The 15687-nt window shown below is 34.8% G+C and overlaps 1 protein-coding gene across 1 annotated transcript in view; it reads left to right on the forward strand.

The window, feature by feature from the left end:
• Positions 1-1034: 1034 nt before the first annotated feature.
• The window catches only part of LOC150101267 (sonic hedgehog protein-like), a 164975-nt gene continuing 150322 nt past the window's right edge, over positions 1035-15687 (forward strand). The window contains exon 1 of the mRNA XM_090400337.1: positions 1035-1947. Coding sequence (XP_090256463.1) covers positions 1597-1947 — 351 coding nt within the window. The 5' untranslated portion in view covers positions 1035-1596. The remainder of the gene's footprint in view (positions 1948-15687) is intronic.

Genomic DNA, 15687 nt, shown 5'->3' on the forward strand with positions numbered 1-15687 from the left:
CATTTGTGATCCAAAAGAGAAAATGTGCTCACTCCCCCCCCCCCCAGCATTTTTATCACGTAAACAAGATTGATAAAAAAAATTCTCATGAATGAATGGGAAGAGAGACTGATGATGGGAAACGTCTCAGCTACCAAACAAGAAAAGGAGTCTTATTTTTGTTCCGGTTTTGCACTTTCATTTATATACTCAACATCCAAAAAGCCATAAAGCTTTTCTTACTGCACAAATCCGTGTGCGAAATGATGCATGTACAAGGCTGTAAATGAAGTGCGGCCTTTAATGAAGAAATTGCAGTTCAAAGCACGCAAACTTTTCAATAGGAGAATCGTCAAGTTGGATATTCTTTGCTATACTAACACAGAATGTATCAAACAATATTTAACTGTAAAATAACCGAACAGTCCACGACATTCCGCACAAGCAAACTCTTTTAGAGTACTTTAAAAGTGGACGCTAATCTTGTGATAATGGTTGGCTCGCGCGCGTGCACACACACACACACACACACACACCTGACGCTTTACCAGAAACTGGTGTGTGGGGGAAGGGGGAAAAAGAAGTAGTACGGTACTCTAGTAGATAGACAAAGGTCAGCAATTCGGTTAGACCGAACAGTGTTGACTTAAGTAACAGAAGCTTTAAAGAGAAAAGTGCTCCTTCTGAGGCCAGCTGTTCCCATGGTGCGACGTTCAGTCGGTCAGGTACGTAAAATGGTGAGCTGCACTATTGTTTTGTAGAAATCCGCATTTGACCACATAGTAGCCGTAACCGTAAATTACAATGAAGTTACTCGAGGCGATGACGGTTGCTATTGGCCACGGAGCTAACAGCCTCACCTCCCAACAATACATAATGCAATGACACGCATCGCAGGTCTTCGTTAATCTTGAACAATCTCTCAAACGTCTGCCCGCTATCGTTAATAATTTTCCCATCTCATCACTAGGTTATTTATTTCTTGTCAGCTCAGGCTAATCACAGTAACATTACCAAGCGTGAAAGCTCCGACTACAATTTGTCATCAGTTTCATCAGTAACAAGAGCTGGTGTTTAGTGTAATTCAAATCTAACACAAGTCGACATGGCTTGACACAAACTAGTTGATAGGAGGCTTGCCAAACGAGCCACAAGTGTCAGCGAGTGCCCACCAATCAGCAGTCAGGACATAGGTTACATGGATTGAAGAACTCTTGATTAGGTATGCCGGCGGTTATCTGTAGCTGTATGTCAACTGCGGGTGTGCGATGACCTGGCGTGGGAGCTCTAACACCTCCGAAGTGGTCAGCAGGAGGCGCACAGCTGCCTCGACCAGGTGAAGATGACCATCAAAAGTGGTCGCAATTAGCTCTGCGACATTTGGTTTCATACAATCAACTGGAAAACGCCAAGAAGCAGCTCGAATCAACTGAAACGAGTGCGAAGGATCAAAGTGTGGGATGTGTGTGTGTTATTCGCGTATCTGCACGCTATGCCGATAGTGGTGAAAGATACGGAGTGATTTTTATTATTTTTTTTAATCAATGCAACAACGGCGCTAACCGCATACTCATCCGCGCAGCACATTTAGCGGCTGCCAAAGTACGAAGCACCTTTATGCACCCGAACAGAAAGGGAGGCTCTGAACCCTGTGTGGTCATGTTCAGGTGTCCGTCGAAACGATGGATGCTCGGGCTGACCGTACTAGTGTTAGTTGTGACGGACTCGGTGTTTTGTTGCGGCCCGGGTAGGGGCGGAGGAAGGCGAAGAATTCCTCGGAAACTAACGCCCCTGGTTTTCAAACAGCATGTCCCCAACGTGTCCGAAAACACTCTAGCAGCAAGTGGACTTAACGAGGGCAAAATATCTCGCGATGACGCTAGGTTTAAAGAACTTGTGCCTAATTATAATTCGGATATCATCTTCAAAGACGAAGAAGGGACAGGAGCGGACCGTTTAATGACTCAGGTAAGGCAAAAATATTAAAACACTGAAGTTTGGGTGCTTGCTTCAAGTGCTGTTGTACTTCAATTTGAATTCATTCAATTAAATCATAAAATAATCCTTAATTTCTAAACGTTGTGTTAGCAGCGAGGCAGCCTTTCTTGGCGAACGACGAAATGGAAACCGTGTGGACGTTTATGGATGAGCACGGACATTCTTAGGCAGCGAGAAGTTTGTACAATTCATTTTGAATATTCCGGAAACATTTCTATAATTAAAAACGTAAACTAAAGAAAGTGCTACAATTTTAGGCATTTTCATATCGCATATAACTTCAGTTTTAAACACATACGACAAAATCGATTAGCACCGTTTTTCTGCATTAGTCACTGGGTGACCTAACACGAAACCAGTAAACAATGAAGTCGCTTTGTTCTTGTTTATATATTGTGAAAACAAAATGTTTTTTTTTTCCTATTTACCACTTACTTTGATCCATGCAGATTTCAACAATTTCTAAACGCGCAAAAAAAGTGCAAATCGATCGTTCGACAGAAATCACTTTGAGTTCGAAAAAAAAATCTTGTGCATCTAACTTAAGGACTAATTGCGAGTAGTAAGAAACGAAAACCAGTGATAGCTCGTGCGAGTATTCTAAGGGCGGGCGTCATTATTTGCTGACATTAACAAATTCTGAGTATTGGCAGTCAGACTATTTCTGACTCTTCCTGGAGCAGGGCAATTCTCCAGCACAGCATGTTGTGCGACTATCTATTTAACATTTACTGAATGCATGCAAAATACAACGATGGGCTTCAGAATTTCACTGCACAAAACCTTTCATCTATGCAGTTCCCGTTAAGCTCACTTCTCAAATAAGAAGCAAACTTCACTAATATCCCAAATTTCCGTTTTTCAAAAATATTTGACAAATTAATCGCACTGTCTTCTCCTGAAAATCTCATGAGGGTAAATCTCGTTGAAACTCCCGTCATTTTTGTTATCGCCTCATTCTCTCTCTCTAAAAATTTTCCAAAATGAAATAACGGCAGACTTTTCGTTCCGTTCAATACATCGAGGAATGTGTCAGATAACGAAGAAAATCCTCCCGGATTTAAAATTTTCTTTAAAGTTTTAAAAAACAGAGCACCACAAATCCAACATTGTCTATATAAAAACTATATAAATTGCTTTGCGTGTGTGTTGACACACACAAAACAATGTGTATTGTTAACATTTCACTTTCATATCAGAAAATCCAACTATAATAATATGGCAATGAGATTGTTATGGAATTTTAAACTAGGGATCTAAATAACACTTTAATATTACAAGCTTGTAGTGTTTATTGATTTGAGAAAAAAAAAGAAAGAAATCACTTAGAACAAAAATAGAATAATCTCTTGCAAGTTATTATTTCTTACAATTATTACGTTGCAAGGTCTCTAAAATCGAAATCTAAAGTTATTAGATATCACTGGTTTGCAATTCAAAATCAACATTTTTTCATTTTTTGTAGAGATTAAGAGGCCAAAAAAATGAAATTTTTTGTTTTTTGTTTTTTGGTTATAAGGTTTTCGAAGAATAGGAGACATGGTCACATCCCTATATTAGCAGGAGATGGAACAACACAAAAATCTTGCCACCGTACATACACTTAAAGTAGCGCTGACTGCTTCACGATATCAGTTTTATTTTATTTTATTTCATTTGATTTGATTTGATTTTAGTTTGATTTGATTTTATGCTATCTTGAAGATAGCATTCAGCTGCTGTTTCATTTTTAGAAATGGCGAATTGCTACAGAGCATGTCACGAGGAGATACTGAAGAAGGTCCAGTAGTTTAAGTAATGAACTGATGAAGTTTCTTTAAAAAGTCCAAATATTTAAGTATTCACATCTTAATAAAATCATTTGAAAGCCATCTATGAAAAATAATGTTTTATAGATGTTATTGCAACAGTCCTAAATCTGAAAGCAGTTTTTTTGTGTGCGTGCGTGCAATTTTTAAGAATAGCATTTTGAAATAAGTCTAGAATTTAGTATTTTTCCGACGTGCTCAAGTATTAATAAGGACCTGTTATCATTTTTGTAAAGATTGATTGAATTTCTTTCACATTGCAAACTAGAAAGGTTTGTTTAAATTCACTTAGGTGTTTAAAATAGCACAAAATCAGGATTATAAAGTGGCCCTTATTTGTATTAGGATCTTTTCCCCCACATATATTTAAAATATAAAAAAAAAGACTGGCCCCTTTATTTCAAAATTTCGATTATATAATTAATAACAACAGTATAATACTATAAAAATTAATACTTAAATATTATTATATTCATAGTTTCATCTTCAGGAGCTAATGATTTCTTATTCTGTTGATCACTGCGTACACCATTTATAGCAACACAAAACAGTATTAACACAAAAGAGAAAAAGAACATGCATTATGGTAACTGTCTGAGAATCGAATCTCTGGTGCACTGATGTGTTTACGGTTTCTGCCCATATTTCTTCTTCTTTTTCTTCCTTCGTCTACTTTTCATACGTAATGAATTGTAATAAACTGGTAGAATATTATTCGACTTCGTAATCTTTGGGATGAACCGAAATGGAATAAGCAAACACACGACAATGTTCATTTTCATGGGTTGTTTTCGGGATACATGAGCTCAACTGATATAATTTATAGGAGAACCAAAAAAAAAAAAAAAAAAGGTAAATAAATAACAGAAATGTATAAAATCCAGGGTTATAAAAGTGCAGATGAAGAAGGAAAAAACTGTTTACATATGAGATTGAAAGAGCCAAAGCAATTGGCACGACCACGCATGACTACGGAGCAAATACCTTTAACCTAAAGTTGTCCTTACCAAAAATGCAACTGTGTGCAATGGCACACTGACAAGCAACATTTAAACCTAGCGTGGGTACCGAAATGGGAAAATCGAATGCTCAGTGTATATTTTATGCCGTTATCGTTGAAAAACCTATATATATGCAAAAAAAAGTTTTAATTTATTTGTGGTTTAAAACGTTTGCAAATCCTAACCGTCCTGCGCTTTATTGTCACGTGGCACGTACTGCCTGAGTACGTGTCCAGTAACAAATACTGGTGTGGACTCTGCAAAAATAAAAACATTAAGTTTGTTATTATTTAATATTATAATGTTGTACGAAAGCTATTTATTAAAATTTATATTTTTTTTTTATTGTAAATTGTTTCAGAAAACTATTTCGGCACCATTCAATAGCTATTTTGATTTTCAGGGTCTTATACTACTGTTTCTGTTCGGTAGGTAAAGGGACACATTGCGAATATGGAATATCTAGAAGTAACTAAACAGACTGCTGTGTGAGGATGTCAGCATCCACCTTCGTGCAAAGCCCAAAATCTTTGTTTCTATTTTTTTACAATAAAACCCGGGTCACCAATTTAACGAGTCATCTTTCTCTGTATAAAAGCGCAGACCAACCAACTTCTGTTCAAAGCAATCAGCACTGCTCGTGCACTTATTGCGGACATAATAATGTTGGAGTTTAAATGGTATTTAAACAGGCAGACATTAGCTGCAGCAATTTTCACATTAGGAATCTTACGAAACTTTTAATATTACAAAAACATACTAACTGTAGCGGTTTAATGTCAAGTACCAAAGCTTCTCTTCGTTTTGTTGATATTATTATAATATTTGGTCCAGTGATTAATGATTGCGTGCAACTTTTAAAAACTTCCCTGACTGGAAAAAAAGAATACAGCTATTTAGTGTCGCCAAAATAATAATAATAAATAAATAAATAACAAAATAAAATAAATAAAAATAAAATAACATACCGTCTTTTACCAGCCCGTTATAATTATTTCGCTTGGAATTGCCAAGTATGTAAAATAATGTATGCTCGCTTTCTGCTGGTTCAAGGTGAGCTAACATTTGACAACGACCGCTGACTTTGACAGTCTTTCAAATGCTCAAAGGTACTGTACATTTACCCCCCTCCCCCCAAAAAAATTAATATTAATATATATATATATATATATATATATATATATATATATATATATATTAATAATATATACTCATACTTTTACAGAATCTATTTATGAGTACAACGAAACTTGCATTACATATTTTAAATTTTATGGAAGATATTTGCTTTGCGTTTAAGGCAAATTATGGTGAAATGAAAACTTTACAAACTTTCCGCATTTTATGTATAAAATATGATCTGTCTCCTTTCAAATGTAACATATCTTCTGCCTTCTCCCTGCTAAAAGTCAACAGGTTACGATTCGATGAACCATTACAGGAGTGAAATGAGTGAAACAGAACGAAAAGGAAAGACGGCACAAATTACATTATAGTAGGCAAGCAATGCTACTGCATGCCTTAAACAGTTTTTGTTTGAATACCAGATCTCTATTTATTAATTGCATAATTAGTGCCTTTTAAAAGTCATTGGTATTGGAATTTCATTCACCAAAAACAAAAGGTTGTATCCATTACATAGTCAGTGGTTTCAACAAATTTCCACCACTTTATCTGTCACTGGTTCCTTTGTTGATCACCATCTTGTTTCTTGAGTATCTGCATTTTTTGTGAGCATCTGCATTTTTTAAAGTCGTGATCAACTCTTTCAGGAACAGGTCTCTTGCTCCTGCAGCAGGCTTGGCAGTCTCGTATGTAGCAATGGCTCTAAGAGAGAAGAAGACAGGAAAGATGAATTGAGTGTTCTGTCCTGAAGAAAAAAAAAAGGGGGGGTGAGGTTATGAGGATAGTCCTTCTAGTCCTAATAGGATTTTCCTATGGAACTTACACATGTTTAGGAGAGGGTCTCTCCAATTTTAGGGGACAGCTTCCCAAAAGTGAAATCTGGCCACTCTCTGTGCTAAGCAATGGTGTTATATATATATATATATATATATATATATATATATATATATATGTGTGTGTGTGTGTTTCAGCAAATATATATATATATAAGAGAGTCACTCGGGGGTTAGTTCCGGAAGACTGACTATCACGATGTAATGTCCATGCCCCTGCATTCACATAGGTTAATAGGTGAATGTGTGGTTTGTCAGAGAGTAAAGTATAGGATATATTATTAGTATACATTACTTAGTTTGTGTATTATGGTAAGGCAGAATACGCGGTTGGTACGCATTAGCGTTATTGTTGTTAGACTGGTTACCTTATGCCCTAACTTATGTGTGCCTTAAGCAGTTGCATTACTTCAATCATTCTGGAATAACTTGTACATCGTTCTTTAGATAATATCTTTACCATTAATATATATACATGGTAATAGCTTTTTTTTTCTACCTCGATGCTTTGCTGACTCCCTGGAAGTGCATACAGAATAATAATAAAATAACTACACATCTTTGCATGATTAATTATTTTAGATAATAAAATAGTTCAATGAACAACATCAATTGATGTTTCACATCGGAATGTTCACACTCTCAAATTTAATAACAACACTTTTTTTATTATGAACAAATGTTCTACAAAGTTTCAGAAGAGATCTAAAACTTGAGCAAAAGAACAGGAAATGCATCTAATCAGCCACAACCAATCCTGTGGTACGGGGGCGGGTTCAAAATGTTATAAAATTTACACGGAACACAGTTTATGACTGTTTTCTTGTTTCCCCCTCCCTCTCTCGGTAAAAAAAAAAAAAGTTAAAAAAAAACTTGAAATTTTTCATCATTATGAAAGCAATTTATCGTAAATATGGATATGGATTTTGTGATAAATTACATACAATGAACAATAATATAATAACACATTAATCGTTGAAAATACAATATTATTATTGTATGCCATTAATCAAGGCGTTTTTAAATAGCATTTTCCCAACCAGAAATTTTAAGAAAACGTGCGTCTTTTTTTTACCTCTTTTTCAGAAACAGTTGTTCTTAATAATAATATTAATATTTCATAAAAATATTCAATCGATAAGTCAATCAATATCATATGAACTACTTTCAGATTATATTTTTCTCTTTGGTTAATGGGATTTATCCCAATATACTGAACTGCAGATATGCAAGATAATGAATTTCATGCTATCATAATTAAAAAATTTTTTAAATGTGTGCTAATATGTGTGCTTTTTAAATGTGTACTGCGCGTAAGCCGCTTTATTCTGCTATTAATATTATTATGTCTAGCTAGTCGGTGTTTCACTCCCGATGATATTGGGTTGTACAATAACTTTTAACATCCAGCTTTATAATCCCTTCTATTAAAACACTGGGTATTCTTTACTAATCTAGATTTCAAGTTGAAGTTACTAACCACGTGGTCCGGGAGCTGCTGGAGACGGACCCAGGGAGGGAAAAAAAAAAAAAAGACATTCAGCGATAAGAGTGTAGGGTCAGCAGTATAGCTCAGATAAAGCTCACCCAGAGGTGATGTTTGTAAAGGCACATAAAAGATAAGTTGTCAGAGATGGAACCTGCAGTGTGGGACTTCAAGCATGGTAATGGGATGGCCCCCAGTACTAGATAGTTAGATTATGTTCGTATGGCCGCAGGAGTCCCATTTGTCAGAGAGAGATGTACACATAAGGACAGCACTATAGCAACCTGCCGAGACTCTGGTTGTGATGTCACATGCGAACAGAAACGCTCTCGTGTGACATGCCGGCGAAGTTTAAGATTTCGCTGAACGATTACGAAATGTCCACGGGCAAGAAATTCTTCAGAAATATGAGAACATGAACCTTTGAGTCATTCCGAGGTTTTCTTTTACCACAAGAATGAAATTAGCTTATCTGATCAACCGCTCGCTTTTTAATAAAATTTACTTTGAGAGAAGAAAGAAATCAAATTTATTATACGGCAGTTTGTTGTTTACATTCCCTAAATTCGGAATCCTACCACGCTTACAGATGTTCGCGAATATCTTTAAAAGGAAGATAATCGCATAAGCATGCACCCCGCTTAATGGAGCCATGAAGTGGCTTCAGAAAGTTGCATGTTTGGTCTCTAGAACGGGATTTCCTGATTAGCTGACCGTTAGCTCATCCACGAGTAATGTGGTACAGACATGGGACACTACGGAAATAAGGATTAACACTCTATTCCGGATTTGGTTTCGAATGCCTGCACGGCACGGTGAGTCTACGCGAAAGCGTAAAACAGGAAGAAGGGTCTACGATCTTCCGAGGGTGGAATTCCCATAAAAATAAACAGCAACTTTCAGCGTCAGTATAATATTATTTTCTGTTAAGATAAAGACTATAAAAAAAGACCATTTGAAAATGGTAAAACCGAATGGCTAAAAATAATCGCAACTACGGAAACACCTAAATGGAACTGCTTAGGAAGCAACGCTGCTGTAACGCGGTGTGGATAGAAGCAGCGATTCGTTACGGGTGGTTAGTGAGCTCCTGGGTTGGGCGAAAGTTCAAACCACATACGTAGCTTACATGAGAACATAGGGTGATTCCGATGTTTCTTTCGTATTCCGCACATTTTATAAAAGATTAACGTCGCCACAGCAGTACGAGTTTTGGAGCGTGTTATTACGAACTTTATTTGCATTTAAGTTTCCTTATAGTTCAGTGCATTTTCCTCCCATTCTATTTAACATAAAAAGTAAACACGTAAACTTTTTTTCATTAAGGCATGGATTTTTTTTTTTTTTTTTTTTTAAATTTCTAATCTAAAAATTAGGGTTATAAAGTTAATCTAAAAGTTAGGATTAAAAAATCGGAGTCGTATGCTCGCCTCTTTAAAGGTAACAATAAAAATATAAAATGAAGATTTGTAATCATTTAAGACTCATAATAATAAGTATGCTTTTACTATTTTAAGAATTTCATTTCATATCATTAACAGGTTTGAATGTTACAATGAAGCGTTAGGAGCGAAATACCTGCAAGATTTGCAGAAATTGCATTTGTGGAGTACAGAATTCTTTCAAATATAGAAATTATAGAATTATAGAATTCTTTATAAGAATTCTATATACAGAATTATAATTCTAGAATATTAATTATTAAATAAATATTAAATATTGAAAAAATACAGAAAGTGAAGTCTTCAGTACTCACTTTGTATTTTTTTTTAATTTTTACTTCTTAAATGATACAATAAAAATCTCTGAGATCGATTTTCTTATTCACTTTCCAGGAAATAACTTCGTTCAAAATCTGTGATGGTTGTTTTATATGCAACCTTCAGCGTTAATATTGTAATGACAATAATTTTGACGTTAACGTTAAAATATTCTCTAATAATTTTCAAGTTTAATTAAAGTGGACTGGAAATTTTAATTTACTAAATTTTTAATAAATGCCTACCATAAATTTTGCTTCCTGCTATTTCGAACGGCTTGAGAAAAACTATATCTGAAAACTTTCGGATATAGTGCATTAAAGAAAAATCTCAATCCTGCTTAAAAGACTAGCACGACTACAAATGTTGCTGTCATAAAGTATGCTGTATTCGAATTAAGGACTGAGAGTTCCACAAAAAAAGTAAACATTTTCGATAGATGACAAACAGTCTTCCAAAGTACTTTAACAAACACTCATAAGGGGCAAACACTCACAGGGGCACTCCTAAACTGAAGCAGGCAAAATAGCCGTAATTATAATAGTTTATTAAGAGGAGTAACATGGGAGTTTTCCCAGAAATTATATACATAAACACTCATAATACTGAGAAAAAAAGTTTTTGCTCTTTTGAACTAATGTGGTTTTAAACTGCAACTACAGGGTAGGTAGCCTGATAAGCAGCTTTTTTTTTTCTTTTTTTTTTTTGTGAATGACATGAGAAAAGTAAAATTATATGAAATCCTAGTACTGCGGGTAAGCCAAGAGTTAAATAATCCAAGAGTCTTCTCTTACTGTCATAGTACTTTTCAAGTCGATTCCGGTGTCCAATAAGCACGTCGTGGTCACACAGTGCAACGGCAATCATCTATTATCTAAAGACATGCACAACCTCCACGCCTCAAAGGAATTCGAACCCACACTTGGTTATTGTAGTTGTGGTTGTTATTGTTGCTCTCCAACAATAACCTCTCAGTTTATTACTGGGTATATTTTTTTTAAAAAAATCTTTTACACTGGAACGTTCAGCTAATGATTCGCGAATATATTATCAAAATATAGACTGTGAAAATGCTACATTACATTAACGGCAGATTTTGCACCCTTAAATACCGAACAGTGGATGATTCCACAGTTCGATTTACTCTGCAGATATATTTTCATAAAAGCTCCTAGAATATAATGCTAAGTTAAACTACCTCACTTTACTGTTTACTGTTAATATTCGCTTACCATGTCATATTATTAAAAATGTACTGATAGGCATAAAAGTTTTTCTGGGGTGCATTTGATAAAAGGCAGCATTTTTCACATCCATATTAACTGACGGTTGTTAAAAAAATTAAACAAGTTGTCATTTTTGCGTCAAATTCGCATGTTTAAAATAAAATTTAATTATTTTCCTAAATTTACATGGTTTGCAGAAACAATTTTTTTTTTTTAATTTTATAATTATGTTGCCTGTGTGTGTCAAAATCTTATTGAATTGGAACTATCACTCATGATGACCACTCAGCAAGAATTTTTTGTCCCAGCTTATACAGGAAAAAAGGTACTAAATCTGAAAAAAAAAAAAAAAAGTACTATTTTATTTATTTATTTTTTGCTTTCGTTTCACTCTATTTAGGGCATTTTACGATATTACTACCTTATTATCATGGATGAACACAATGTAAACCCGTAAATTAGCACATATACGACAAATATAAAAAGAAAAAACTCAAGACTTACCTCACTGTAATCATCTATGAGTTCAAGAGCTGCAGTTGTCAATATCATAACAGAAGTCCCAACTGTAACTCTAGCACTTAACATGTGTATTAATTTTCCATATAATTTTAGTCTCATTTTAGTGCTTAAAATAATGTAACATTAAATATTCTGTTATTTGATATGCTATTTACATATATACAGAGGTTCCTACTCACAAGAAAACAGAAAAAAAGTATTCATTCATTATTTTTAGCAGATTTTGCTAAATTAATTAACTCTTCAGAAATAGTAAAGTCTGTAGCTGATGAATGTTCCAATTTTTATTTTGTCAAAAGGAATCCATTCATCGAGGGAGTTTGTAGTTGATTTCTTATTTATTGTCACTGCTGAAAATATTCTTTCAGTTGCTGCTAATGAATGAGGGCGGCACAGTACAGCTTTAACTAATGTTGTTAATCTAGGAAACATTTTTCATTTCAAAAACTTTATTCCAATAAAGCATGAATTCTTGACCTTTTTTCAATGCTTCTACAATAGTCTTCAATAGTTGTTATTCGCTATGAAGCTCTTCATAAGGCCCCTAGATATACATTTTCCATGTCTAAAAACTGACCACTGTCGGCTTTATTTCTATTTTTAATGGGGTCCAAATTACACTGTGCATCAATAAAAGGTGGTTACTCATTAAATTATTTAATTTTTCCGCCTGGTATCATTGTTGAAATGATCTTATAACGCGCGAGAAGTGTTTGAATAACGAAGAATATATTTTCATTGGCTAATGCCAGTCGGATTGCGTAAGTATGGGATCAAGGGGGAGAGAAGGTTAGCGAACAGTGGGGGGGGGGGAGAGAAATCATGCTTGTGTCACTGAATGTGACATATAGGGAGGTGGGAGAAGAGAAAAATATTAAACTCATATGTCTATCTCTCATGTTGTTGGTATTGTTATTATTATTCGGAAGGAAGGAAGTACTAGATCTGTTGGTGAACGCACTAGAACACTAAAAATTTATAAAAAGTACTAGTGGTGGTCACCCTTTTGATCACCCCCTTTTAAAAGATGGCTTCCAAGCACAAAACTTTGTGCACCCTTCAGAGAAACCTTGAGTAATGTGGTTTCCAACCGGGATGTCTGGAGTTATCATTAAAATAGATCAGTTGTAATTAAATTAAACTTCCGGCACCGTTTTTCTTTCCCGAAGAGTGCTCGTTTAGTCTTAACTTTTTTGTCCTAAACCTAAAAAAAAAAAGTTTCTTAAATAAAAAATAAATAGTTTATTTTTTTTTTTTTATTTAAGCCAACTCTGGAATTGACTGAAAAAAATAGGCGTAGATTTACAAGCGTTATTAAAAAATAAAAATTAAAAAATAGTTGATTGCCAAATCATTAAAATCCTTTTTTAATGATTAACAGGAGTTTTCATTTCTCGCGTATTTCTATAGAGTCCGAGTCTCAGCACTCACTGCGGAAAACCACTGCTCGTCGCATCACACTTCCCGACTCACCGAACGCACTACACAAAATGATATTCGTTTCATATTAGAACGAATGCGAACCCTTTAATATATTAAAGTCGTGACTTTTAAAAATTGTGCGTGCGCGTGTAAAATCTCTTTCCTTATCAAAATGATTTTGATTTTTAGATTCATGATCTATTCTCTAAGCACGGCATGTAAAATCATGTTCACGTTCATTTGGTGCTTTCTTTCAAAGAATTAATTATCGTGCTCATTCGTTTTAGGGCATTCTATATTCTCAACATTCACAAATATTCAAGTAAACGTTATGCCACAAAAATGCAACAACCTGTCTTGTTGATTGCCAACACATTATAATCTCTCGCCTGAATCGTTTTCAACAGCAATTTAAACAGAGTCACCATAGCGAAGGACAAAAGAATGCAAAAATGAAATCACTGCATTCACGCTCGGCCATAACGAAATTTTAATTACTTAAGCATGAGAAGGGGCCATGACCGAAAATATCCTCAATGCATATTCCCACGGTGAATTTCGGCTTCATTTAACCATTGAAAATTTAAAAAAAAAATGGAATTACATTTTGAATTAAACTGATCTTATATGTTTTTTATTATTATTATTGACGTCTGTAGGTGTCTTTTTCCTCTAATATGTGGAGGATTTTACTGAAAATTTTGCTCCTTACTATGATATATGGATTCATCTCAATATTGGCTTAGATCGGCTCATCTGAGCGGCAAAACGTTTCACAAACGTACGTGTTGCAAATGGCAACACAAAACTATGTACAGCACGTCTGCCCAAAATGGATTCAAGCGCTCCGATGATGAGTGACGTCACTACACAGGAATGCAATTGCGAAACGCGCCTGCCTTGTTACCGGTGTCAGGAATTATTCCACATTTAATTTCTTTTAACGGAGAGAAATGCTGCTTTTAGGTCTGTTAGAATTAGAAGAAAACATCTTCAAGCAATCATCACACAAGTGTATTTGGCTGCAGTGGCCGCGGACAGTTCAGTAATCTGAATGATTTTTCTGCATGGAAACAAATACTAAACACGAAATCTTTTCTGTTCAAGAATGTAAGGCGCCAATTTCAAGACATTAAAAAAAAAAAAAAAAAAAAGCTCACTTAAATAGTTAATTCGTTGAAGGAAGCTGAATCTGAAAATAATAAAGGTGTGAACATGAACATATAAAACTTAAAAAATAATAGCGGTACGGGATGGAGATTTTTCAATAACGTGACACTACTGCGGAGGTTGTGTTTCATCGAAAGAATATTCCGACAAATAATAATAATCCATTTTTTACAAATAAAAAAAAAATGGAAACGAAGACCATACGTAAATTCCTTGGGGTGTGCAGTTTTTTTTTTTTTTTTTTTTCGAAATATATCACAGTTTCCATTGGGGGGGGGGGGATTCCTTTCTACCGATATGTTATACAATTAATATATTTATGAAATTCGTGTTATCCAGCAGTGGGGATTAAATTTTTACGTGTTACTAATCACTAATTATAACACCATTCATTCTTATCAAGTGTATTTCTCAAAATTATTACGTCATACCTGTAAGATTCCTTTCACCAGTCTGTTATACATAAGTTATTCCGAGACATTGGTTGCACGGATTTTACGAGCCATGCCCAGTTCCATTTTTTTTTTTTTTCGTCCGACCATTCGCAGGAATAACAAGAAGAATTCTGTGGAAATTATACATCATTGCAATAATCTGTTCCTAGCTAGGTGGAGTTTTAAAGAATTTGGGTTTTAGGATATGCATAAAAGGACGTTCGTAAAATTCCACTACGGTTTCTATCGGAATATTTTTATTGGAAAAATTTAGCAAAACGATTCGTGTGGTATAAATAATTCCGGAAGTGTTGACAGAATAATTTGACTTATGTTAGAATTTGTAACTGTCCAGTCACTTCAGATTCGTTTCGATCAAACCATTCGAACCGGTAAAAGTAGGCAAAAACAAAATTATATATCTAGTACAAAATGTATTTGTAATTTTTATGAGCGCACAAGACAAAAGTAACGGTGCGGGATGCAGTGTTTTTTGAATAACGTTACACTACTGCACAGATTTTGATAGCTCTTGAGAAAAGAACGGAAATATCAATAATCGAAAATTGTTCTCTGAATGTTGCAACATTCACTGTATGCAAACAATAATACCAGCTGGCCGATGATCCGGGGTCGGGTTTTATTTGATGAGTATACGATTCGGTGTTGCTTTGCTTGCGTTGTAATCTGCTCTGGGTTCAAGATTAACTATGAATTTAAAAAAGAAATCGTTATAGTTCTATTTTTATCGAATGGCAAAACAATTTGAATTTATATTTTTTTCCCTCTATAATTAGACTCTTTTTTATTAGCAAGGCACTGCGAAAGGATAATAATACTCCATACCCGGCTTGACGAAATTGAATGAAATTGGGCAGTTCGCGACCTAGTTGGCCGTACGCTTAACATATGCTTTCCAACCA

The sequence above is a fragment of the Typopeltis vanoorti genome, chromosome 11 (genome assembly GCF_054136105.1).
Source record: "Typopeltis vanoorti isolate ZY-2024b chromosome 11, IOZ_Tvanoo_1.0, whole genome shotgun sequence".
Classification (NCBI taxonomy): domain Eukaryota; kingdom Metazoa; phylum Arthropoda; class Arachnida; order Uropygi; family Thelyphonidae; genus Typopeltis; species Typopeltis vanoorti.